The following is a 26,465-nucleotide window of genomic DNA, read 5'->3' as shown; positions in this document are numbered from 1 at the left end:
CATGCAACACAGAAATATTCAATAAATGGTACTTTTAAAATCCCATTCTGTACTTTCTATAGATGTATGTAGATATGTATATATGATGTAAGATATTATATTGTAATTTTTATGCATGCTAAAAATTAAAATTTAGTAAGGCAGTTACAAAATCGAATCTCACCCATTATTGACCATTACACATTTGAGACAAGGACCCCAGGTTACCCAGGTTCAAGCTTAACAACTCTGAGAATATAATTTGGATTCAAAGTGTTTGTATTCCTTATACTTAAGAAAAAACTACTTAATGGACATGAGTCATTTGGGATTTCTAGTGAGTTATTCTTCTGATCTGTAAATATTTGTAGAAGTCTTCTTTTGAATGTTATACCTTTAAGTGATCTTTCAATTAATCAAATGTTTTAAATCTCAAACAAACATTCTAACAATAACCGCTCTTTGCCAAAGTGTAACATTAGGTCCTGTTGCTTGTGATGAGTAATTACTAACATTTTGACTGCAAAGCTAAGTTATCAACTCATGAAAGCTGAAATTTATCTATCAAAATCTTCTGTTTCATAGTGAAACCATTTTTCAGTTGTCTGTTGAAAGACAGTTATACTAAGATGATTGACATCTTAGTATACTAAGAATTAAGATAACTGAAATGTTAGTATAGATAAAGGAAGTACATTTCTTCAGGTATCCAACAATTTTGTGGTAGTCTGCATGAATGATCAGTGCAGATTTCTTAATGTAAAAAATGTGTTTTTTACATTAAGAAATATTTACACAGGAGATATTACAAATACCATTTATTGAACAAACAAAAAAAGGAAAAAATATTTACAATTACTGTCTACGTGTTTGTGGAGTATTAATTGTCACTGAACAAGGTTGAGTTCTCTACAGTAACAGCACAAGGGCGACACCCCGTGTGCAGTTAACTGAATTGCATTGCATTAGATTGACAGTTTACATTACAACCATGTACTTGAAGTTACTATACTAGCCTAACAGCTTTGTAGTTAATTCAATATTTATTAATGTTATAATGTTCACATTTGTGTTGAATCCGTTTTAGAGAGATTTCCTTTCAGAACTGCGATCGCTTTGGATAAGGTGGTTTGTGTTTCTGAGGAACTGCTCTACCTCAACTAACAGGAACTGATCACTTTCATGATATGCTGTTTTGTGGCAAGACCAGATGAGGGGATAAAAGAAAATCAAAAAGGAAAGTAACTATAATTCCTTTTAGACATGTGCATAATAGTGAAATAATAAAATATTGCTATCCTTAGGCAAAAGTCTAAATTGTTGGATTATCTCTTGAACCTCTTAAATCCACCATATTCCGTATTATGGTTATATGTTAATTCTGAGAAATTTTTCTTCATTCTAACTTTATTATCTTATTGACAGTAAGTAGGATAGGACTGAAGAGGTTTCATCAGAAAACTGAAATGGAAAATCTGAAGTGAAATCTGCACCTAACACTGTAGGCCTGCATTAATTTATTACATTAGGACATGCGTGTTGCTTGTATTCACATGTATATGCTGCCTAAACTGATAAGAAGTATTTATTATACTTACATTCTGACCTTTGGCACAGCATGTTAACAGGGACATTTGAAGGCAGCACCAATCTATTGAAGGAGGCGGGATTATGTGGCGTTACGACGAAAGAATCCAATCAGAGGCCAGCTTTTCACATAGTAACCCCAATCAGCGAATAGGGACTGGCTGGTTGCGAAGGTAGTGGTCGTGGTGGTGTACTGGAAGAAGCAAGTGTTTCCTCTGGGCTTGTTTGCTGCAAGGTTTAGTAACAACATTTTACTCGTGTATCTGTCAGGTTAGGCGCCGAAATTATCGGCGTTTGATCCTTTTGTTATGCATTATTTGGTTTCTGCATTCTAATTTTGCAGTCTAGCTTGGCAGGTGAATCTAAATCTGCCTGAAAGCATATTTGAATATAATAGGGACACGAAATTACGATGCCATCCCCGATGGAGGGATCTTCCAGAGAAGGTGACCTGTTTACTGTGAAACACGAGCTGAAAAATGGTAAGTTAGCTGGGAGCCGGTAAAACTCAATGCTGTGCATTTAATTCGGTATTTATGTTTTGGAGACACGTGTCGGAGCGAGAAAAATGTTAGCTGGGCTAGCTTAGGGGAGCCAACTGTCACTGTCAGTGATCGTTTGTAGTAAGCAGTAACATCAACGTTACACAAGTTCAAACATGGCAGAGGAAAGCTAACATCCGACTGTCATTACTACTTATAACGTTACCTCGAACTCACACAAACTAACGTTATCTGACCATATTATTACGGCGAGCTAGCGGCTAGCGTTTGTTATAAACCGAACTCAACCAGGGAAATAACATTAGCTTAAGCTAGTTGTCAGCGTGTAACTAGGTTAAAACAGAGCATCGATGAAGATTTCACTAAGTTAATGCCATAGTCAACGCCTTAAGTTATTTTGCTGGGTTTTCCTGCTGTTGCCTGTGTGTGACTGTTTTTGCTGTCACAGCTAACTTCTCCTCAGTCAAAAAAGGCAGAGCCAGCTGCAGTGATGTCAAGTCCAACACGCTAATGTTAGCCTATAGTTTCATTCTCCATATTACACAATAGTTAAGATTACCTGTAACCTTAGCTACAGCTGTTTCTTCTAACAGTGCATGCAATGACATATTAATCTCCTAACCAGCCTGGTTAACTTTATACTACTAAGCCTCATCCCTAAAAGGGTAATCTACTGAAGGACAGTATAGTGTGAGTTCACTAAGAATTTACAGTAAATCTAGGCAGGATCCACAAATATTTATAACAGAGATTTTAATATTAGTGTTAGAAAGAGGGTCTCTGTGAACAAGAGTGCTTAGTGAAGTTGGACAGTGGACAACTAGGTTATTGATTGATTGATTGATTGATTGAATCTTTATTTTGAACATGTTGAAAAAGTACAACAACATAGAATTAAAAGAGACAAATAAACAAAGCAAAACAAAAGGAAAAGAGCAACCACAACTACAAATAATGATACAGCGCTCCTGTTCAGGCTCCAACATGACTATGCTGCACCCCGATTATTGCCCTGCCCTAAAAATGCAGTCTGTCTAGTTGTCACTTTTTTCCCTGTGTGTTTCATTTAACACAGTGAAACTTATGGCTACTTTACATCCATGCTGTACCATTTTGTCTGTGGAGATGTCTTAGTCCAGAACAACCACACAGTGCTCCAAGCTCATATGTCAATATAAAAATATGTCAATATCAGTTGTCATTGCACCTCCCTGTCTTCCTGTTGGAGATCAAGGCAGAGCTGTACTAAATGTGGCTATGTTATCATAAAATGAGTAATCATGCTTGTGCTGGCAATTGCACAATAAAAGAATATTCTTGCTTGTCCGGGGCTTGTATTAGATGTTGGGTCTTTAAAAACAATCACTCAGGAAACCAACCAAGCACAAAGTTTAACAGATCTGTTTTTTTTAAAGTTTTTAATTTATTGATTTTTTAAAGGAAGCACAATTTCCCTCCAATAAAGCAAAGGGATTCCTAGGACACCTCTGTTAGGCTATTAATAAACACCAAAATCAAACTGGGCCTTGGCAGGGTAAGCTTGACAAGGGTGTTATGCAACCTGAATCTCTGACCTTAAATTTGAAGGACAGCTTTGTTGTTCTGAAATGATACAGTGTGCGCTCAAATTGCCTAACAGTTGCAGCATTTCGTCTTGTGTGTAACTGGAGAAGCAGAGGAAAAGATTAAATCAGCCGCTTTAATTGCTCAGTACCCTATTTTCAGAGTGTGAGACAGAAGGAATGTGTTCACTACAATGGACATGCATGTCTAAGAGTGTGCCATGCTCAGTCAGCTGTACTGGGAGACCATGATTTAGTGAGACACAGGGAGTCACAGACAGTGTGTGCTGAATTCAGTGAAGATCTTTAATGGAAGATAATGACCTTTTGCTGGTTAATGTAGCGAGTTCGCTTGCAGTGGAAGGGAGGATTATTTTGTAGTGCTGCATATTTAGGAGACAGGAAGAGCAAATGTGTTTTTGTAACACTTGTTTACATGGAGGAAGTTTAGTAATCATGCATGTGTTATTTGTGGTATTTTTTTTTGTACCGTAATGGTGAAGTGAAATCACCATAACAATGTTACTAGTCTGCTGTTGTTGGTGTTTTGCTGTCTCTTGTTTTAATTTGCTGGTTCTTCATTTGAAAGCCCAATTCTTCAGCTTTTAAACCTTTTCATTAAGTCTCAGTTTAGTCACATAGTTAAGTGCATCAGAATTCAAAACTTGACCGCAATCTACAAAACAAATGTACCAAAAAATGTCTACTGGTAGCCATGCAGTGTTGACAACTCAACGGTAGTTAAAATGGCTAATTAAGATTTGTTTTGTTGATTAATAGTAGATAAGAGGAGAATATTTTTACTCATAGTCCTTTATTTCATCCCCAATAGAGCTCATGAGCATGGTAGCTAACAAACCATCTTTAATCCTTATTATTTAAGAATGGGAACAGATATATTATAGAGCTGTGGGGTAAAGATTGGACCAGAAATTAGACCCTTCAGTTTTCTATTACAATCTGTATCCACAGTTTGTGCTTCTTTGAATCTTAGGTATCTTGATTTTAGTATATAATCTTTAGCCATTAATAGTTATTCCTAGGTACTGAAAAATACCAAGTGGGAACTTCATAGTGCAACTGCATACTGTCAGGCTGTGAGTATAGTAAATATAAACAGGGATGTACCATGGAAGCACTGAGACATTTGCTGAACATTGGTATTAGCCTATATTAGCCTGATTAACTAGTATTGGGATATCGCTAAACAAAATCGCATTTGCTAATGTCAGTGGCCGATGTTTATGTGTTATATCAGTTTTGCACTGGCCTGCCTGTTTCCCTAGAACAAAAGGGAGAATAAAAAAAACAACAAAAAACAAATGAAAAATAGTCATATCTAGAATTTCAGAGCATCCCTAAATATAAAGTTTTACTTGTAGTAAGCGTTAAGTGATCTTTCAGTGCTAATAAGCTGTACCTTATGTGATTTAATTGCTTTGGAGAAGTGTAAAAAAAATATAATTTCACTGACAATTACTTTTAATGCCAAATATACAGTATGAATATATTTTAAAGTGTCTGTGTATATTGACAATCAAGCCATCTTTATTATTTCAAGTATTCACTACAAATATATTAATATTTTTATTTCTACTTTGACTTCAGCCAACCTGACGGGCCATGTAGAGAGGGTGGGGATTGAAAACTTTGAGCTATTAAAGGTGCTGGGTACTGGAGGTAAGTGCAGTGTTACTTTCCCTTAATGTAAACTCTAAAATTCAGAAAATAGTTTGCACGCCATTCTGGCATCCAACAAAAGTGTGTTTTTGGAATGCCAAGCATGTCGAACTAGTCTTTTCTGTTTACCCACCTGCACTGAACTTTGCCCTGTCTGTGATTATTTTACTGCCAGCATATGGAAAGGTGTTCCTCGTGAGAAAAGTCAGTGGCCATGATGCAGGAAAGCTTTATGCCATGAAGGTTTTGAAGAAGGCCACTATTGTACAGAAGGCCAAGACTGCAGAACACACGCGGACGGAGCGGCAGGTGTTGGAGCACATTCGCCAGTCTCCATTCCTAGTCACACTTCACTATGCCTTCCAAACAGAAACCAAGCTGCACCTCATTCTTGGTGAGGATATTTGATAATTATTTTTTTTAATTTTTAGACGAATTCAGATTTTAAATTGTTACAGCCAAGATTTAAGGCCTATAGCGACTGTCTGAGCCCAGTGGAAAAAACACATTTTTAACAGCTAAATAAACTAATGTACGCAGAGAATAAAAATGGTCTTTCCTTGTAGGGACATTAACCAACTTGCATAACAAGCATGATGTTTTCCGTTATAGATTATGTAAATGGTGGGGAGCTCTTCACGCACTTGGTGCAAAGGGTGCGGTTTAAGGAGCAAGAAGTAGCCCTGTATAGCGGAGAGATTGTTTTGGCACTAGAACATCTACACGAGGTGACCTTCAGATTTAGTTCAACAGTAAACAGTTGTGCTTCTTCCGTCCTTTATGCTTAACCTGTGTTTCATTTTCTTGTTCCAGCTTGGGATTGTCTATCGGGACCTTAAACTTGAGAATATTCTACTAGATTCAAATGGTCATATAGTTCTCACAGATTTCGGCCTTAGTAAAGAATTTGATCAGGTACAGTTTGCCTTTATGTGTTTAAACCTCTCAAACCTTTTCTATTCTCATAATACGTTTTAGCTAATAAAACCCCCAAAAAGACATTTTTCTTTTTCTTTTATGCACTCAAAAAACCCAACTGTGAAGTCAGATTTTTACTTTAAATAGTGTGGGTTTGGGTATTTCACATTGGAGATATTTTTTCATCAATATAGAGAAATAACCACTTCTCACTTCCTCATTACAAATGCAGAGAAATATTAGCATACAGTGTGTGTTAGGGTAGAGTATTTTATCTCTATTCTATGTCATATTTGTCTTACCAAATGTTTGCTTTTGTTTTTAAAAATAGGCTGAAAGAGCTTTCTCTGTCTGTGGCACCATTGAATATATGGCTCCAGAAATTGTGGAAGGAGGAGAGTCGGGGCATGACAAGGTAAATTCTAGTTTCATGTCATTGCCTGTTTGATCAAATCATGTTGCACACTCTCCAGTGAGAAGTCACGGTTAGGTGCTTTCATGCATTCCAGGCGGTGGACTGGTGGAGCCTCGGCGTGCTGATGTATGAGCTTTTGACTGGTGGGTCGCCCTTCACTGTTGATGGAGATGAGAACTCGCACACAGACATTGCCAAGTATGAATTCTCCTTGATCATCAGCCTCAGCTTGCAGCTATATTTCAGTTATAATCAGTCTATAATGCTGTGGGTTATTTCTCTCGCACATTACAGGAGGATTGCCAAAAAAGATCCTCCTTTCCCTAAAGACATGGGACCACTGGCCAAAGACCTAATCCAGCGACTCCTCATTAAAGATCCAAAGAAGAGATTAGGGTCGGGACCTAATGGAGCGGAGAATGTAAAGAAACACCCATTTTACCAGGTGGATTTCATTGCCTGTCTTGTAATGTTCACGTTATTTAATATAACTAATGGACTGAGATGTCATTGTTTTGTACTGAGTATTTCTACATGTTTTTCTTTTAACTCGCATTAGAAAATTAACTGGGAGGATTTGGCAGCCAAGAAGGTGCCTGCGCCGTTCAAGCCAGTGATTCGGGATGAGCTGGACGTCAGCAACTTTGCAGACGAGTTCACAGAGATGGACCCCACCTACTCTCCTGCAGCTCTGCCTCAGAACTGTGACCGCATCTTCCAGGTGGGAGGGAAGGAAGACATCTTAGACAAGCAGACTGTGTTTTGTTGTGACTCATGCTGCTGTTGTTTGCAGACAGGAATATTTCTTTGTGCTCCTTGCAGGTCATCGCACAGGACACCGTTTATCGGCATTTGTTTAGAGCCCGTGTTTGTCTGGGCTTTGGTAGCAGGCAGTGTGAAATGTTGACACGGATGAAAAATCGCATTATACATTATCCGCTTTTTGTCTGTGACTATATTTGACATACTTCACAGCAATTGAAGTAATCAAGTGAAGTTTTGAATGTCCTCAAAAGGTTGCTGTAAGTCAACATGAGTCTGTCTGTGTGCATTGGTATTCAAATTGACTAAAGGGTCTTTTATTGAAGTAATTGCTGCCATATGCAGCTCTTATTGAAGTAACAGATGTGAATGACTATTTTTGATGTAGCTTTGAACCATAATATGGCCCACAACTCCATGCCAGCTGATGGCTGTCTGATGTATTGCATGAAATTTCAACTCTGATTGCCTTCTGGATCCTTGAGCATGCTAGATCAATAGATCCATTAACGGGCTTCTCTCATGGAATAAAAGGTTACACTTTGAGAGCATCACCACGTCTGTCTCGGTTACGCCTTCAGTCTTTGATTGCCAACTTCATCTTGGCTTTTTTCGCTCTCAGCTGCCATTCATGTAGTCTGAAATTTTGTGGTCTTTATAATTTGCAAGCCTAGCAATCTCTGAGATAACGACAGCAATCCCAGTTTTAAACCGTGCACTTGCTCCCCCGCCGTGCCGCACAAAACAAAATTAAAATTGCATTAAGAGCGCCAAGATGTAATTTCACAGCAGAGCAATCAAATATTCAAGCCCGGCAATTTAGGGCATCTCATTCATTCAACACCCATCCTTCCGTCCATCCATTGCTGTCACTACATATCACACAGCTGTGTGTGTGCCGGTGTAAAAGAGAGAGGGAGAGATTAATGCCAGCTCAAAGCTCTGTGCTCCCCACAGCTGGAATTAAGCAGGCAGCGCTCCACAATGACAGGCCTAACAATAGGAACAGCTGGACAGCCACTGTCAGTCACACATGAACAGAATTGGGCTTATTGTTGAGCTGACAGGCTGGTTTTGATAGATTTAAAGAAAACTACGCAAATTTTTATTTTAAGGGATTTTTTTCTGTGGCACTGGAGGAAGTTTCCTTTTCATCTGCCCTAGTCCATCTCTCGCTTTATGTCTTAGTAAAATGTAAACACCTAGGGCTCTTGTGTTTTTTATGTGCAGGGTTACTCTTTTATGGCCCCCTCCATCCTGTTCAAGAGGAATGTGGTGATGGATGACCCTGTCCAGCTGTGTGGGGGTTCTGAAAAGCCAGGCTCAGCTGCGGTGGCCCGCAGCGCCATGATGAAGGTAAAATGAATGGACTTGGTTCTCCGAGCACAAACACACTTAAGCTAATGGCTGCTGTCACAGACAGATGAGATTTTTTCCTTCCTTTCCATTCCACTTGAACTTTATTTTTCTTCTGTGCTAGTTTTACTGCACTCACGTTCAGTTTCAGGCTTAATCCTGTTTATTCAATGGCGTTTGTTCGTGAATACACTTGCGTGTCTTTGCAGCATAATGCTTTTTGAAAAGGTAGCAGTGCATTACTTTTGTTACCTCAGTTAGTTTAAAGCTTTCTCACCAACATCCTGGGAAACTGAGCTGTTATGCAAACCTTAGGATTTTGTATTTATTATGAGATTAGTCCTAATGGTGAAAGGTATTGTAATTATTTATCTCAGTGCTTTTCAGATTGCAGCTTCAATAATCCAAGAAAACGGAGGGAAAAAAAGAAATTGGGTCTTTTAAATTGTATCTAAACAATGAAGGAAATTAGTGGTTTAACTAGCTGGCTTTTCTTTTCTGAAGTTTCCACTGGGTGCACATTATAGGTTTTAAACCAGATTCTGGTTAGCAAACAGGAAGCTTATTAACGGTATTTCTGTCTTATCATGTGACGATCTTAACTCTTTTAGTTCAGATCTAAAGTCGAGACTTTCAGTGCTATTTTTTAATGTACCTCGTCACATTTGTATTTCTTCTTTTCGATTTTGCATGTGAAGTGTACAGGGTTGGTGTGGTGATACACTTAAAAACAACCCTTTGTGTGGCATAAAACTAGAGTGAGAGAAGAATTATTATGAACATTACTATGGGTGAAAAGAGGGATAGCTTTGGGGATTCTAGCTGTAATTGAATCAGGCTTTTTAATATAAATTCTGCATACAACCTCCAGAAAAGACTAAAAGATATAAATTGTGTTTTTTTTATGTGGGGAATAGAAAGAATGAAGAATGTCAAGTGTACCAAGTATTCTCTGTAGAAAACTGAAAGCAACTAAGGCCCTGAGATAATACTCCGATAATTGGCGAATTAATTTGGTCATAAGTAATGTAGGAACTTGCAAAATCTCTACTTTAATTCTAAGAACAAACATCCTATATCAGGCTAAAATATTTAATGTGAATTTTATTTGCGTGATAATAAAATATACACATAATTCTTACTTTTTGTGATTATTTTTATGTGTATTTGCAGGACTCTCCTTTCTACATGAGTTATGAGATGGACCTGAAGGAAAGTGCTCTGGGGGAGGGTAGCTTCTCGATCTGCAGACGGTGCACACACAAGAAGACTGGGCAGAAATATGCAGTCAAGATTGTCAGCAAGAGGTACGAGTTCACTGGGTGCACACATGTGTTTGTCAACTCAGATGCTTTTGGCTCTGTCTTTTGTTTATAGATTTACTGAATCAGTTGGACCGCCACCCTCCTCCACTCCCCTGCTCAGCCAAGTCTGAAGCCAGTCTGAGAAGACTAATAAATGTTAAACTAACAAAGGCCAAATAATGTCATAATTTGACCTGATTACATATTTTTTAGATTTTTCCCTATCAAAAATCCAGGTTATAAAAGTAGATCACTTGGTTGCTTTTACTGCCACGTCCTATAAAATCCCATGAATGCTTACAATACACTCTTCCACAGTGTGGCACCCAGTATTATAGTTCTGATTATAGTTGACATTAGGACTGATGCAAGGCAAACCCATGTCCAGTATTTTCTAGCTCTTCGTTGGTTAGAGCAAAACTGCCCTAAAAATATTTAGGAAATTCCCCTAAAGTAAACAAAATAAATAAAAGAAACCTAATTCAACACAATCTGCTGTTAGTGATTTGTCGTGATATTTTCCAGTGTGTTCTGGGTTATAAAAGGATCTTCTTTTATACTGTGTTGTACCTATCATAACAAAACATTAACACGGTACAACTAATAGTGCTGTAATATGTGTAAATGTTTTGTCTTCTTTAAAAAAAAGAAAATCTTGGCGTATTGTTCTGCCAAACACAGAATGCAAAAGTAGAAAAATTTCCACTTCTACTGTGTGTCTGTTTGTGACTACCTTTGCTGTAGGATGGAGGCCCAGACTCAGCGGGAAATAGCAGCCCTGAAGCTCTGCGACGGTCACCCTAACATTGTCAAGTTACATGAAATTTACCACGATCAGGTAAGGATAATTGCGTTCGTTACATTTGCCTCCATAAATTCTGTTTTCCATAGCTCTCTGCCTAGTCTGTGGGGACTGCAGCCTTATTAAGTCGAGGAAATGGAACAAGGCAGATTAATGGGGATGCTGGTAGCCCCTGGGTGTTTCTTTATCTCTTTGCATATTGTTTCATGAACATCTCGCAGTGTGCTCAATATTTCGCCTCAGATTTATTTCTAAACTGCAGCTGCACAAACATCCATTTTTCGCCACTGAATAGTAACAACCTAGATTCACTTGTTTTGCTAATCGAGCCGCACACTTAACCCAAACTAAGCGCGCCTGTGTTCTAAATGTAGCTTCCCCCCGTTATATGGAAGGTGTGACCGTGTGTGTGACTGTGTACAGCTTCATTAGCCTCGGTCCTTCATGCCCAGGAGCACCACTTTACTGATGAGCTCAGTGGGGTTATTACTGTACCTCACAGGTCTGTGACCCAGATCAAAGCAGCGCTGCCTCACCCGCCTCAGCTGAGTCCTGTCTTTGTTCCCTAGATCCTGCGCTAATGAGAAACTCAACCCCGCTGCTCTGGCACATCATTCTCCTGCCACTTTGTTTGGCCCCTTTCATTTTTACTTAATACCAGTGTGGTTTAATGTCATCATCATGAGATCAAGGATGGTTTTTTTTGTGTTTGTTTCTGTTTGTTACGCAATAGAAAAATTACAGTTTAATATTTCACACATCAGCTTTCAGTTGTTTTCAATGTGCTGTTCAAGCTTTGAAAGCAAGATTGATGATACTTTAGGAAAGACAAACTTTCCAATATTTATTTAATTACCAAACATTTAAGAGTGTTTGTGCATACCGAGCTAATTCAAGGGTTGTTAAAGAATATAGGCTAAGAGTGGGTGTAACAGATGTAACCTTATCCTGTATGTTTTTGCTGTAGCTTCACACATACCTGGTTCTGGAGCTGCTTGGTGGAGGGGAGTTGCTGGAGAGAATCCGCCGGAAGCAACATTTCAGCGAAACGGAGGCCAGCCGGATCATGCGCAAACTGGTGTCTGCTGTCAGTCACATGCATGACGTAGGAGTTGTGCACAGGGATCTTAAACCGGAGGTATTGGAGAGCTACTCAGCCGAGCTATTGCCAGAGATTTCTTTCTGTCCAAGCACAGTTTGTGTCTTTGTGATGAATGCAGGCTGGCTGGATTGTACGCTTTTGAAACAGAATTACTGTGTTTTTCTGAACTTTGTATGATCTGTCCTTCTGTCGTTCTCACTCTGCTATTTTCTGCAAAACAAGAGTAAAATTGTTTGACCCCAACGTGGGTCACAAGTACCTGGTCAGTCATGATGTACAATTTACTACTTGAGTGAACCAGTTCTGCTGAGCTGAGAAAAATGATTGCTGTGCGTGTCTCAAATTGCTTTGTAGAACCTGCTCTTCACAGATGAGAATGAGAACTCTGAGATAAAAATCATAGACTTTGGCTTCGCTCGACTGAAACCACCAGACAATCAGCTCCTAAAGACTCCCTGCTTCACCCTGCAGTACGCTGCACCAGAGATACTCAAATATGATGGCTATGATGAGTCCTGTGACCTGTGGAGTCTAGGGGTCATCCTGGTGAGTGGAGCAGCCACGCTCAGGTTAAATCAAGGCACTATTAATTTGACCGAGGATCATTGATTATTCAGCAATCGGGGAGAGAACAACGAGCAAACCATTATCTGAGTTTTTGAATGGTGAACAAGCTGTTTATGCTAACATTTACACTATATGAATGATAGATTGCAGTGTATTTATTGATGTTCATGTGGTGAGCCTAGGCCTGTGGCATTGGTGGTAGGGTTGAGTTGGAAGTGGAAGGGTATTGGATCTTTAAGTTACTTTAAATCCTGACTTAAGCCTTTAATTTGAATTCCATTAAATTGTTCTATTATTATAATTACAGTTATAGCTGATTATATAATTAATCTTTTTTTTAAATTAATTAATTCATTAGCAGCCCTTCTTTTTTATAGATCAGTACATTTTAATGGCCATGTTCAGAGCATCGCATTGCATGCCGACCACCGTGTAGTAGGTAATGCACTAACATGGATCAGTTCCATCAGTTCCTTTCGTCCTTAGTAGTATCTGTTATCCAAAGAATGGTTGGCTATTCTTAGGCGTGGTGCTTTTTCGTAAAAAATTCAGAATATAAATCCCAGGGTATATTTGTGCGTTAAATTATTTTGCTTGTCGAAATGCTGTATTCTTGGCAAGTAAAATTTCACGTAGCAGTCTAGTCAACTCAAAGACATTATGAAAGCATGAAACTCATGGCTCTCACAGGTTGTAGTAGAACTAAATAACAGATCATTGATTAGCCCTATTCAGGAGCATCCTTCTTTGTGACTTAACGCCATCACTTTCCACAATGCTCCAGGAAAGTGACCTGATTATATAAATGTATAATTTACACAAATCTTTTCAGAACCCACATTCCCACTTTAAAGCTTGTCTAAAAATGCTTTTGACTGAAGTGTTTCTATAACTAAATAAATGTTTAATCAAAAGCTTCATATACTCTTGATTTGCACGTCTTGTCGAGTTTGAGGATTAAACATTTGATGTAGGCCACTCTGATTAAGCAATCAGCTGTTATTTTAACTGATTTTGGTAGTAGTTTAGGCTAATCTGTTTTGGATGATATTCATCTCCTCTTGTTCAGCGGTACAAACTTCAGCATCATGTGGTGAGCTGACACAGTTTAACGCTCACCACAAAAAGAAGAAAGACCTGCCCCACTCTCAGACCTGGTAAAGGCTATGCGGATATGTCATCCTCATTCAACTTTTTTTTGCATGAAGGAGAAAAATTAAAATGAGAGGTAAATGGTAAATGGTAAATGGCCTGTATTTATATAGCGCTTTTACTAGTCCCTAAGGACCCCAAAGCGCTTTACATATCCAGTCATCCACCCATTCACACACACATTCACACACTGGTGATGGCAAGCTACAGGTAGACAGGATAAGGAAAGGACGCATAGTTGAGAGAAAGATTTCTGTAGTTGGCCAGTCATCCGTACAGAGCCATGGCTCCATGTTTAAGTGCTGCTCCCACCGTCGCCCCCTGGGGGGATATGGGTGTACTGTGCCTCTTGGAGTTTTGATGAAATGGCTACTGACATGCTTTGTGCACAATGCCCTGGAAGCCAACTGAGTTGAGATATAGAGGGAGAGAGAGAGAGATCACAGCACAACAGAGTCTTTGCTGCCAAAAGGGTTGTTCCCAACTACTGTCATTTTAATGAGAAGTATGAGGGCAGATGCATTCAGGCCAAGGTGAGAGAATCCTGTTCATTCAGCTGAGCACAAACCGCTCTTCTCTTGAGTGCTAGTTCAGCCATGGTCAACAACTTGCAGCATAACAATGGAAAAATGTGGACAGTCGTGATCGGTCAAGGGCGCTTTTAAAATATGTTATTTTAACAGAAAATGTGTTTAAACACTTAAGCCTAGTTACTTAACCAGCTTATTGAAGGTAGTGTGGCACTGACAAAAACGAGCATGTAGCATTTTTTCATCCGCAGCTGTTGTATAAAGTGTATAAATTAGATTTTCACTAGAAATACCTGATTTCTAAAGACAAAGGGATTAGAGATTTAAATGGAGAAAAAAGATAGTTGGGATGTTTTAGAAGATGTAAATTAAGAAAAAAACCCCCCCGCAATGCAGTTATTCACAAAACCTATAGCACATATAAAGATAAAAGAAAAATGTCAAACCGCTTAAAATATCTGTTCATTTAAAATTTAATGACAACATGTTTAAAAGGCCAGTTAGGATCCTTGAATGTTTTACTACAGAGCCACACTGATCTGTGCAGAATGGGGTTTGATGTTGTGTTGCTAAAATAACCAAGATCTTCCATGAAAAAGAGATTTTCCTGATGGGAGCATTTGTGGTGCCTTTACACATGTCTATGTAGCTAATTCTATATGCACTATTGATCCCGATTATCACAGATACTGCTTTTAAATGTTGTGTAGTTTGCAGAACGCAGCATCCATGAGTCTCAAAGAGATGTTCAGATTTTTCATATTTACTGTGAAAAAATGAGTTTAGTGACAGTGCAATGTCTCTTTCAAGATTATATTGTCCTTTCAGTTTTATTTAGGCCTTATATAATCGTCAAAATCATTGGATTATTGTGATATTTTGGCGATATACATTTTACACAGCATTCCAGTTCCTGGAAATCAAGGTTGCACAGTGTGTTGTACTGAAAACAGAAAATAACAGAGTTGTTATTAACTTTGTAGTAAAGCCTTTCACAAAAACACTGCTTAGCTACGCACAACTGTTCAAGTTTTGACACAGTTGTGCTCTCTGTGCTACCCAATTTTGTCAAGCTAGCAGATTTCAAATTTAATTCTATTTTATTTATACAGCACCAAATCACATCAACAGTCACCTCAAGGCACTTTATATTGTAAGGTAAAGACCCTACAATAATACAGAGAAAATTCCAGCAATCAGAGGACCCCTTTTAAGAAAGCACTTGGTGACAGTGGGAAGAAAAACCTCTCTTTTAACAGGAAGAAAGTGTTAGAGGTGTGTCTACACTTTGTGGGGAGCTGTGATTGAGTCACCACAGTTTGGTGATGTGGCAGCTAATGTTAGCTCAGAGACAGAGAGGAGCTGAGAAAAATTAATAATTTAATTAATTAGGTCACCAACAGTTAGCCTCACTCCAAGACTTTTCTCAACAATGTAACAAAAACTTAAATAAACCTCGCTCTCTCTTTAAAGTCTATAACTGAAAAGCTAAGAGAGAGCTATTATAAACTGGTAGGCCAGTCTAAATGTGACTGTATTGTAAAAATTCCATTGAGATCTCTAAATCATCTTTTTTTTAATATGTTTATGTTCATAGCAGATTGTATGGTCTTCCTTTGTTTGCAGTACACCATGCTGTCCGGCCAGGTGCCTTTTCAGTGCCAGGAGAAGAGCCTGACCCACACCAGTGCTGAAGAGATTATGCGCAAAATCAAACAGGGAGACTTCTCTTTTCAAGGAGAGGCCTGGAGAAACGTGTCCAAGCAAGCTAAGGACCTCATACAAGGTGAGGGGAAAAAACTGGCTCATTTTCTTTTGAATAACTTGAGCTTCGTTTTCTTTTTTTCCCATTAAAAACATAGAAACATAGTGCACTAAATTTACAAAATTCCACTTAAATAGTACTACAAATTTTAGGATGTGGTTATAAAAGTGAGTAGTGTTAGCTTGTAGCTCCAAGACTTCTGTTATCGTTAGAATCTTTGTTCCAGTTCATTTTTTCAGAATAAAATATCGACTTTCAAAATAAAGTAGTCCAGAGCAGGAGGTATGAACTGTTTTTGTAAAATTGTAAATTAGTTAAATAAATAAAATGAGGTTTATGCAAGAGCTTTGAGTCATGTTTAGGGCAGATTTTGATGGTGCTGGTAGAGTCTGGCGGAAGAAATGGTATGATGCACAAATGGACAAGTAGTGCTCCATTAGTGCAATGTCAGTAAGTGATGACGTGTTTTGGATGAACTTTCTACTCACAAAGTAGCTTTCAGAGATCAAGTTTCCTAAAGAGGAAATAACTTCCTGCCTGTGTCTCACCTTTTCTCACCTGCATTAAGAGCGTTAAAGGTAATTATCTGCGTCTTGTTCCTGCAGAGCTGCTGACGGTCGACCCTAACAAGAGGATTAAGATGTGTGGCCTCCGTTACAACGCCTGGCTCCAGGACGACAGCCAGTTGTCCTCCAACCCACTTATGACCCCAGACATTCTCGGATCCTCCACTGCCTCTGTCCACACTTGTGTCAAAGCTACTTTTAATGTATGAAATGTTCAGAAGGGTGCTAATGTTAGATAGTAGGTCAGAACGTTCCAACCTAGTGTAAAATTTGGGTTGTGTAGCTTCTGCTAAGTGTCAACCGGCTGTTATTAATAGAGATGGAGACCACATTATATTAACCGTATTGTGGGGAGATTATTCAAACAAACGCTAAAGATATTAGTAATTTAAAATGCATCAAAAGGCACTTTGATACTGCAACAAAGCGCAGATGCTACTTTTTGTCTTACCTGAGGTTGGATTTGTGTGGTTATTGCGATTCATCAAAATGCTGAATGGATATTAATGCGACTAATGATATAATTATGTGACCTGGGTTTTGGCCAAATATTGAAGGGATCTGAAACGTTTGTCCAGTTACAATGGGCTGTCTACTCAGTTTTCTCTGCAACAGCAGTATATGAAAGAGATAAGAGCAGTGCATTGCTTGGAAACTATAATTTACAGAAACTCTAACCAAACTTCTGTTTTGTACATGCAGGCATTTAACAAATGTAAGCGGGAAGGGTTCCGCCTCCAGACGGTGGACAAGGCGCCTCTAGCCAAGAGGAGGAAGATGAAAAAAACAAGTACCAGCACAGAGACCCGCAGCAGTTCCAGTGAGAGCACCCATTCCTCCTCCTCCTCCTCCCAGTCACAGGAGAAGACTTTTCAAGAGGGAGACCCCAATCGACAGCACTCTAACATCACTCCTATCACCACCCCTGTCAACACACCGGTGCCCTCCGGAACAGATTCTGGGCCCCAGCCAGCACCTCCAGCCTTTCCCTTCTCAGAAGGACAGTAAGACAGCCTGAGGAGAATCCAGATTCAGACGGTTAGGTCTGAAAAAAAAGAAGAAGAAGAAGAAGTTTGGCTTGGACTAGTATAGAGACATCCTTCTTCTTTCTCTCTGCCTCTGGCTCAATTGCATGGATGTCAGCACGTCTCTAGAACCAAGCATGCAGCAGGAGCAGCACTGTCACCTCTATATCAATCAATCAATCAATCAATCATCACTAGCAATAGCCTATCCTATCTTTTGCTCTGACTTTCTCACACAGACTATCAATCAGGGACTGGACCAGGAAGAAGTGTCACCAGTGTCCTAAAAGAAAAGGGCTGCCCTACTGCCCCCGGTCCAGAGAGTGGAGAGACATCTTCAGTCTCGTCATTAAATCACAACATCTGTCCTCTCCTTTTCTGTCTTTGTCCGAGTTTTTAGAGATTTAAAGGGAAAGTCAGCGTTTACACCACGGATGCTTTGTAATTTCTGTCAAAAGGAGAGAGAAACAAAAGGCCACATGCCGGAGGATAATCTTACGTCTCTGCTATACGGAGCAGCTTATTTATATGTGAATTTTGCAGACTGAAATTTATTTATGATAAGCTATATTATTAACTTATTTATGGTTCATTATGATCTGAAAAGAAATAATGGATACAGTGAGACTAAAAAAAGAAGATATTTTGTGTATGTGTGTGTGTGTGTTTTCCTATCAGCTCAAAAAACTTTCCATATAGTCAAATGGTCTTTCATATATCTTTCTAGTTAAACACATCAAAGAGTCTAGTAGGTCAGTTTTAGTTTGTTTTGTATACATCGTAAGAGTCAAAGTCATGAAACCAGAGTTCTTTATAGGTACTGCTAATTATTTAAGGTGAATTTTAAGATTGATATTTGTTTAGTGGCTTAAAAAATATACATTTCCTGATTCATATAAAAGATGAAAATGTGTGCACATCTTTTTGTAAGAACCAAATGTGGATGTAGTAAGTTCAGCCGAATCTGTGATTTTATCATTGTATGGCGAGTACCGCTGCCTGAGGCAGTGCAACCTGACTAGAACAGCTATATTTAGACTTATTTTTGTCTCTTATGTGGGAGTATGGCTACTGCCGGACTTAGCGTTGCTGCTGTTCCATGTGGTCTGATCCTGAAGTCAGTATTTAGCCCAGCAGTAGAGACCTAATTGTCTCATTATCACTACAACCAATTGGATTGAACAGAATGTCCCAAATGGAAAATGAAGATCAGCTTAGCGTAAGGGTTGAATGCGTCAAGTAGTTTGAGATTTGAGCCTTCTTGGAACCAAGATGCCTGAGGGCAGTTTCAAGTGACCTCTTTTTTTTTGTCGTTGTTGTAGATTAAAAAATATTAATTAAAGGAAGGCTTATGTGCCAAACTGCATTTGAATGGTAATGTTTGAGTTTAAAGACGGTCAGACACTAGGACATTTGGAGACAATGTAGAGCAAAAGTAGCCCCGTTTTGTCTTCAGTCATAAAACTACTGCAAAATGCCTAACTTTGATGATTACAAGTTGTTGAGCACAAACTAGGGATGCACTGATTGATTCTATTAGCCAAATGTTGGTATCTGGCTGTTGTGGGCCTTGTTGACTCATTTCAGCAATTAAATATGTCTGATGTGCGAATCATATCCGTGTTTAACTGGCTTATAGTATGATGAAGCGTTGAAAGACTTCAAGTTCAGTTATGCTTATTCATAGTGAAGATTTCTTTGCTTCCCTGGAACAGAAGGTGGAATAAGTACGGGAAAAAAACACATCAGAATTTGCCAGTCGGCCCAGAACTTAACGATCAGTGCATCCCTACCACATGCTTCTTTTTACTATTGATGCTGTCCTTGCTCTATTTACCATGTTGTACTGCATGACTGAAAAGGTGATCTTTGCACTGTGTGACAGCTCGCACTTTGAGGCAGATATCTTGTTAGTATTAGGTCCCCAGTGCATGATATGAACCGAAACATCAACCACTTCCTTTATTTGCCTTTGTGGGCTTTTTTGGGGGGGCAGATTCTTACTTGATTTAATGTGAGTTTGTTTACTTGCTTAACCGATTTTCAATTCGGGACTTTTACTGTTTAAAATTGTGATGGATGTACCAAAACCCCTTGTTACAATAGTCTAAATATTGTAATATCCCAGTGTTACAATTCTGGTGTTAGTTGGGATGGTTAGGGGGAAAAAAATGCCATGCTCTGTTAACTGTTTTTTTAAAATTATGTCTTTGTCTGTTTCCATTGTAATAATTGAAATACTGTATTTTGCTGTTGTGTGGGGTACTTGGTGATCCGTATGTGAAGCTACCTAGAATCAGATCCTCCTGCTCAGCCAGGATACAGATTTTCAGTTGGACTACTGTGTGCATTTAAACACACGCTGTCATCCTCTTCCATTTTTACTCTGAATCAGAACCAAAGCATTAACTTCAAGGTAGCTGCTTTAAGCTGCATGAGACATTACCTTTCATGCAAATATGCAAAGAAATGCTTCATATATCACATTTTCTGTTTGTTCGGATTTCTTTTACTTGGTCCATTCAATGAACGATATTTTTTAGTACAGATGGTTTTTTTTAACAGCACACAATGTGTTTTCTTCAGAGATTCTTTATGGAATCAATAATATCAATACCCAGCACATTATCATGCTTAAATCTATGCATCTCTTTTACACTTTTGTGTTGCTTGTTTTGCCATTTCACAGACCTCATTGAATGGGTTTAAGCAGAGTGCTTAAAACGGTGTAACAAAATTTCTATACACTGATCGTCTACAACACCAAATATTGTGTAATGTCCACCTTGTGCCAGAAGAAACAGCTCTGACATGTTGGAGAACAGACATGAGATGCTGTTAGTTTCTGGGACAGGGCAGATGGACTGCTGTCAGTCAGTTTGGAGACCAGTTTAAGACCTTGGGCTCTTGCTCATGTTTTTTGTTTAATTTTTGTGGTGTGGCAAGGTGCACTGTCCTGCTGGGAAAAGCAGCTATTTCGGTGGGAAGCGTACGGCAAAGGAACATCCACACGAATGGCGCGATCCAAGGTTTCTCAGCATAACATTGCAGAGAGTGTTTTTAATGTTTTGGCTGATCAGTGTTTACTGTACTTTTACTCCCATAACGTCAGCCACTGTAGAAATGGAACAGATGGAAAAGATTCCCAGTATGAAAAAGCTGGAATCCTTGGAGCTAAACACTACAAAGCTCTTGTCTAACTTAGTTCGCATGAGTTCCCCGTTGCTGCCTCATTAAGCCTCTTTTCTTTTGTTTGGGTGTATTAATAGCTCAAGTGGAGGAAGAGGAAGAGTGTCCTATATTGAGCTCCCCTCTGGGAGCCAGGCTCTATTAGCTGATGTGCTGCAGTGCTGTTTGTTCCAAAGAAAATACCGTACTCTACTCACTGCCTCTGTGGGACCCAGCTCACTTTCTTTGTAGGGAAAATAACAGTGCATCACAGGAAAGGGTTGGTTTAGTATCAACGTCTCTTGGGGCTGATTTCCAAACTAGGCTTTCCTTCTTTTGATGAACATCTTGTTCATTGTGCCACCACGAGGAAGAGAGATAGAGGGAGGCCGGTTCTTATTTTAGGCCTTGTTGCCTTTGATACATTATGTTGTCAGTTCCCTGAAATTTTAACGAAAGTTCCTTTTCTGCCTACAGTGCTTCCTCATTTCTAAGCCTGAAAGCGTCACATCTAATGATGCTAAACCTTTTTAGCATTTTCCAACACTTAATTAGAGGGCTGGTAGTTTGAATTGTTTTGTGTAAACCAGCGACTGCTGTTGTATATTTTAGTCAGAGAAATTGGCTTGCAATGTTATGGTGTGTTTTTAGTGCTCCGGTTCACGACGTCATGCATGGGATTAAGACACTAAGAGCAGCATTGAGTGACATCCTGTGCTGATTCTCAGTATGGTGCTCTTGTGCATGTGTTGTTTGCGAACGTCGAACATTTTGGACACACCTTGCAGCTAGTGTGGTTCTTTTTTGTCAACATTAAGGACGTGTACAGTACTGTGCAAGAGTCTTGAGCCAAGCTTCATTTCTCTATATTTTGCCAGGAAAATTGGAAATATGTGCAGTGAATTATCGGACACATGGAAACTTACTTGGAAATACAGTATATAAGCAAAATCAGAGTTTGTACAAAATGTTTCATTGTATGATCTTACCGCATTAACAGTGTGTTTGGGGATCATTGTCATGCTGAAACTTGAAACCAGTGCCAATGAGATGCTTTTTGTTTTGCATGGTGGATAAAATCTGATGCTACTTTTCTGCATTCATGATTCCATCAGTTTTGAAAAGATCGCCAACACCACTTGCTGAAATCAAACCCAAAACAATGACTGAGCCTTCACTGTGTTTTACAGATGGCTGTAAAGACTGTTGTACCTCTCTCCTGACTTCCAAAATGTTAAAATTTGGATTCATCACTCCATAAGACCTTCCCACTTATTTTTAGTCTAGTACTTGTATAGTTGACACACCTCAGCCTTTTCTCCCAGTTTCCCTCCTATAAGAGTGGTTTCTTTACAGTCACTATTCCTCTCTACAGTCACTCGCCTCTGTCAGTGCACCCCAGGGTGGCTGTGGCTACAACGTAGCTTGCCATCACCAGTGTATGAGTGTATGAATGTGTGTGTGAATGGGTGAATGACTGGATATGGAAAGCGCTTTGGGGTCCTTAGGGACCATAAAAGCGCTATATAAATACAGGCCATTTACTATTCATTTGAGATCATTTCTAATGATCAACTGAAGGACCAGATGTCTCTCTCAGGTCCTGCGTTAGGTCTTTGTTGGATTTTTCTTTTTTCCTGTCTAAAAAATGAATGAAAAAGCAGCCAGTGTCCACAGACCACCTTTTAAAAAGATTACAGAACTTTTGCTCTAGAAAATGTTAAAAAAGTTAAAAGAAAGTATATTTCCTTGGAAGCAAAATACAAAGAAGTGATGGGTGACTCAAGATGTTTGGATTGGACACTGCCGTATGTATGGAGCTGTCCAAGGTGCTGAAGTGCTCAAACTACAAGTGTAATAGTGTGATCCTTTAAAATGACCAGGCGCACATGATTGTTAAGTGGCTCAACTAATCCACAGAAAAAGTGCGTCAAGAAAACAAACAAACAAAACCTCCCACTATGGCTAATGATAATTATATTTATTGATACAATTTAGAGCACTTCCAAGTAAGGCAGAGCTTTCATCAGTCATGAGTCAGGTGTAGCAGCTTTGATCAAGAGCGAGAAAAGAAAGAGTGAATGGATGCAATGTCCAGCTTTGCTGTGCTTCTGTGTTGTAGATGTTTATATCAAAGTCTAAAATACTTCAATGTCTGAACATGTAATCTCTGCGTGGCAAAAGCTCAGACTTCAGACCGCTCTAAATTCTTGGTTTCTTGTGTTTTTTTTTTTGTTGTTGTTTTTTTTTTTTGGTCTATTGGTCTTTGAACCTGACATTTTATGATGTCAGTGGGAGCAGATATCCCAGATATGGGCAGCCAATCAACAGAAAGTTGGCTTAAAGGGAGCGGGAAGGGAGAAAAGCTGAGTATATGATAAAAAAAGAGATTAATTTGAAAGGTAAATCATGCAAAGGCACCCTGGTAGTGTCCACAAATGGCACTACTGAGATAAAAAAAAAAAAAAAAAAAAAAAAATCTAAAAAGCTCCACTTTGGATACAAATAATGTAATTAATAATGTCAAATAACATCCAGAATCATTTTAGCTAGGAAATGAAATATGTGAACTTTTTTTCTTGTAATTTTGGACTATATACTAACAGTTACTTCGATTAAAAGTATCCAACTACTACTACACTGATATCTCTGGCAGTGACAGCCATATGTAATATATACCCCCCTTACAGTTCAGCCTTTTAAAAAGCAAGTGGTCAGCTACAAAGTGGTACTCATGCCTTGCTGAGCTACACTTACCTGCATGAGGACGTGTTCTCTGGTGTTAATTTTATTTGACTCAGCGAGTGTTGCTCTATGTAAAGTTGGTAACAGATATTAATGCTTCCACATCCATGGGTTGTAAGGGATGTAAAGGCATCATCCTCATCATCGTCGTCATCATCATTTAGTCACCAGTGCAGCCATCATGCATGTGCTGATGCTACTTGATTCCTGTCAATCTACGTACTGTAGCAGTGAATCCCTTTGAGATTGGTCAATACTAAACTGGTTTAAAATATAACATCAAGCTTTAAGGGCAAAACTTTGCACTTACATGTTGATTTAGTCACGCATATGTTGCAGGAAAAATGTCCTCTTTTGTGCAGGTTCAAATGTTTCTCATCTTTCTGTTTCTCTTGATGGTTGTTGTCAGATAATTCTAAGATAAAATAAACCTCAGCAGTAGTACTTTTTAGATACGGCGAGTAGACACCATGTGCATACCTGCTTCTTAAGGCACTGTGAAAATCATCCTTCAGGACTTTTGGGCACACCGTCGATAGTATGAGGGGAAAAAAAACCTCGATTTGCTTCAATAAATGCTTTACGTGCTAGCTGAATACATGTGTACGTTTGATAATCTGATACCAGTAATGAGTCTTTTAATAGATCCTCTGCTTCATTGTATTTTTAAGTGTTTACATCATTAATGAAGATATTTTGTGATACCAGGATTTGTGTGTATGAGTTGTCAAAAAGACAATAAACGTACGATTTCCTGTTCATTTGATGATTTTGATTTTAATGAATTAGGTGTGAACATTTTTAAAATATGCCAGTCGGCAGCCACCAGATGGCAGTGTTTAATAAAGTTTAACCAGAAGAGCAGTTTACTGTTCAATAAGCCTTTAGAAACAAGTAGGAAATCATGTTTAGCATATATTATCTTAAACATTGCTATAATAAATTGTGTCTTCAAGGTTGTTTAAATCACCACCAGATGTAAGGTTTATGCCATGGGTGCCCTAAATTAACATTATTGATAATTACCAAAATAATTTTGTATATTTCTTTAATGGTTAATTCACCAGTTAAGCTCTTAATATGAAGTGAATTTTCAAACAGACAAATGTAATAATTTAATCACCTGGAAATATGTGAAAAAAGGGTTCTTGGAATATTTAAAAGCAAAATTATTATTGTTTGTGTTTAGTGTTAGAATTATGTTTATTAAACCAGCTTTATCTGTTTACCTCAATACCAACATATTAAATGTCTTTTCCACTAAATTGTAAATTATTTGTAAATCATTAGCATTATTTATTCATTTGTCGATTAAGTGCCACAATTCAGAATCGGTGAAGTATGAATATAGTTTTTGAAACAGTTTTCTGCCAGTTTACTTAGCTGGAAGTTACTGTGTAATATCATATGCCACCAGGAGAGGATGCTCTACACCTCTCACTGAAGACGACTGTATGTCCAGTATAATTCATCTACATCTTCTGAAAAAAGTCCCAAAAAGTGAAGGAGACTGAGTTTTACATATTTAGGCAAAAGAATGTACAACACCAGTCACAGTTTCTTTTGCATCAGTATTGTTTATAACAAAATACAACATGTTTACATTAAATATTTGTCATAACTGTTATGACGAATAATTTTGCAGCTATAGGGTTGTTTTTTGAAGGACATGGCAGCAGAAATTCTACAGGAAAACAGCATTTGTTCATGCAAATGTTTACTTTGCAGGGTTTTCAAAAAGATACCGTTCCCTTTATATCTTCCTTTTTCCACCATCAAATCAAATGCCATTTTAATACAAGCCAGTAGGCAGGTCATGTTTTTGAGTGTAAGCTGGCTTCTGCAGGACACAGACTGATACAGTACTCCTGCATAATATTTAAAAAACAAAGCAGATTTTTCCTATTCATGGCTTTCAATCCACTTATTGTGGTTTCACCCCACTTGCTACTATATGCAACAATACAGATGGTGCACTTACAGAGCACTTTTGCCTGGCTAATTTTGCAACATGGACGCTCTGCAGGAGAAACTCATTATACAGTGTGTGTGTGTCTGTGTGTGGATCTGTGTGCGTGTCTGTGTGTGTACATGGACATGGACATGATATCTCTTTTCTTTGAAATCTCTCTCTCCACTAACATGCTAGCCATTACTAAACAATGTGTGGTATACAGTGGGTAAGTATTCAGATGGAAGGTCTGTGCTCTAAAACCCATAACTGAGAACTATTTGCCAAAACACCAAAAAAGACAAAAATAAACACAGAAAGCAGAGCATCTTATAATCATTTGCTGCATAATCACAAGGGTGCCTGAGTGTAAGATATGGTTTATGGTAGACATGCAGTGGCAGAGTGATTAAAATGCAAAGCACCAGAAATTCAGCTAACTGTAGTAAAGTGAAAACAATGTAGACCTTTGTATGATACAGCACAATTTCTGCATAGCCTTTTTTGTTCACCTTCAAAGCGTACAACCTGAAACAATGTTACTTTTGTCTGTGTCCGCATTTTGTCTCTCCTCATCTGCCAGTACTCAGCACTACGCAAAATGTTAAAATAATTACAGACATTTTAGATCTCAAAGATAATTCATGCAGTTAGGCGCATGGCTTATTTTATGCATTGCCACGCTGGAATAACGTCTCAGATTAGAAACAAAACCTGCTTAAAATGCCAATTACATTTAAACAAGACTAAATGTGCAATAATTTATATATGATATAGCTATAATTTGTCAGTCTATAAAGAAGGTTACAATTTAAGAGATATACCAAGGATTTAATCGTTCCAGGCCTTCATTTTTTTTCAAATGAGAAAATTTGTTGTTTTATTTGATCTTAATAGAAACAATTTTAAACTTGACGGAGCCAAGGACCTGGAGAAAATGTTCCAAATGATCCAAATGTTCAAAGATCCCCCTCTTAAATAAACAATAACCAATAATCTTACTAGAATTTTAAGATGCCATGAGAA

The 26,465-nt window shown here is 38.5% G+C and overlaps 1 protein-coding gene across 3 annotated transcripts; it reads left to right on the top strand.

Moving 5' to 3' along the window:
- The first annotated feature begins 1,600 nt into the window (after positions 1–1,600).
- Positions 1,601–24,249, top strand: rps6ka5 (ribosomal protein S6 kinase, polypeptide 5). 3 transcript variants are annotated; one of them, XM_031727079.2, is made up of 18 exons: positions 1,601–1,801; positions 1,964–2,048; positions 5,240–5,311; positions 5,487–5,705; positions 5,924–6,039; positions 6,125–6,226; positions 6,561–6,644; positions 6,739–6,842; positions 6,939–7,089; positions 7,204–7,365; positions 8,637–8,762; positions 9,936–10,069; positions 10,811–10,904; positions 11,836–12,006; positions 12,325–12,516; positions 15,846–16,005; positions 16,590–16,753; positions 17,253–24,249. In XM_031727079.2, exons 2-18 carry the CDS (start codon positions 1,979–1,981, stop codon positions 17,556–17,558), a joined length of 2,427 nt encoding a protein of 808 aa, XP_031582939.1. In that variant the 5' UTR covers positions 1,601–1,801; positions 1,964–1,978; the 3' UTR covers positions 17,559–24,249. The 3 variants fall into 3 exon arrangements, with proteins under 3 accessions (XP_031582939.1, XP_039458850.1, XP_039458849.1); XM_039602916.1 differs by having other exon boundaries at positions 1,910–2,048; XM_039602915.1 differs by having other exon boundaries at positions 1,601–2,048.
- The last annotated feature ends 2,216 nt before the right edge of the window (positions 24,250–26,465 follow it).

Source organism: Oreochromis aureus, linkage group 19 (assembly GCF_013358895.1).
Source record: "Oreochromis aureus strain Israel breed Guangdong linkage group 19, ZZ_aureus, whole genome shotgun sequence".
Classification (NCBI taxonomy): Eukaryota; Metazoa; Chordata; class Actinopteri; order Cichliformes; family Cichlidae; genus Oreochromis; species Oreochromis aureus.
This window is presented reverse-complemented; position numbering and strand designations above follow the sequence as displayed.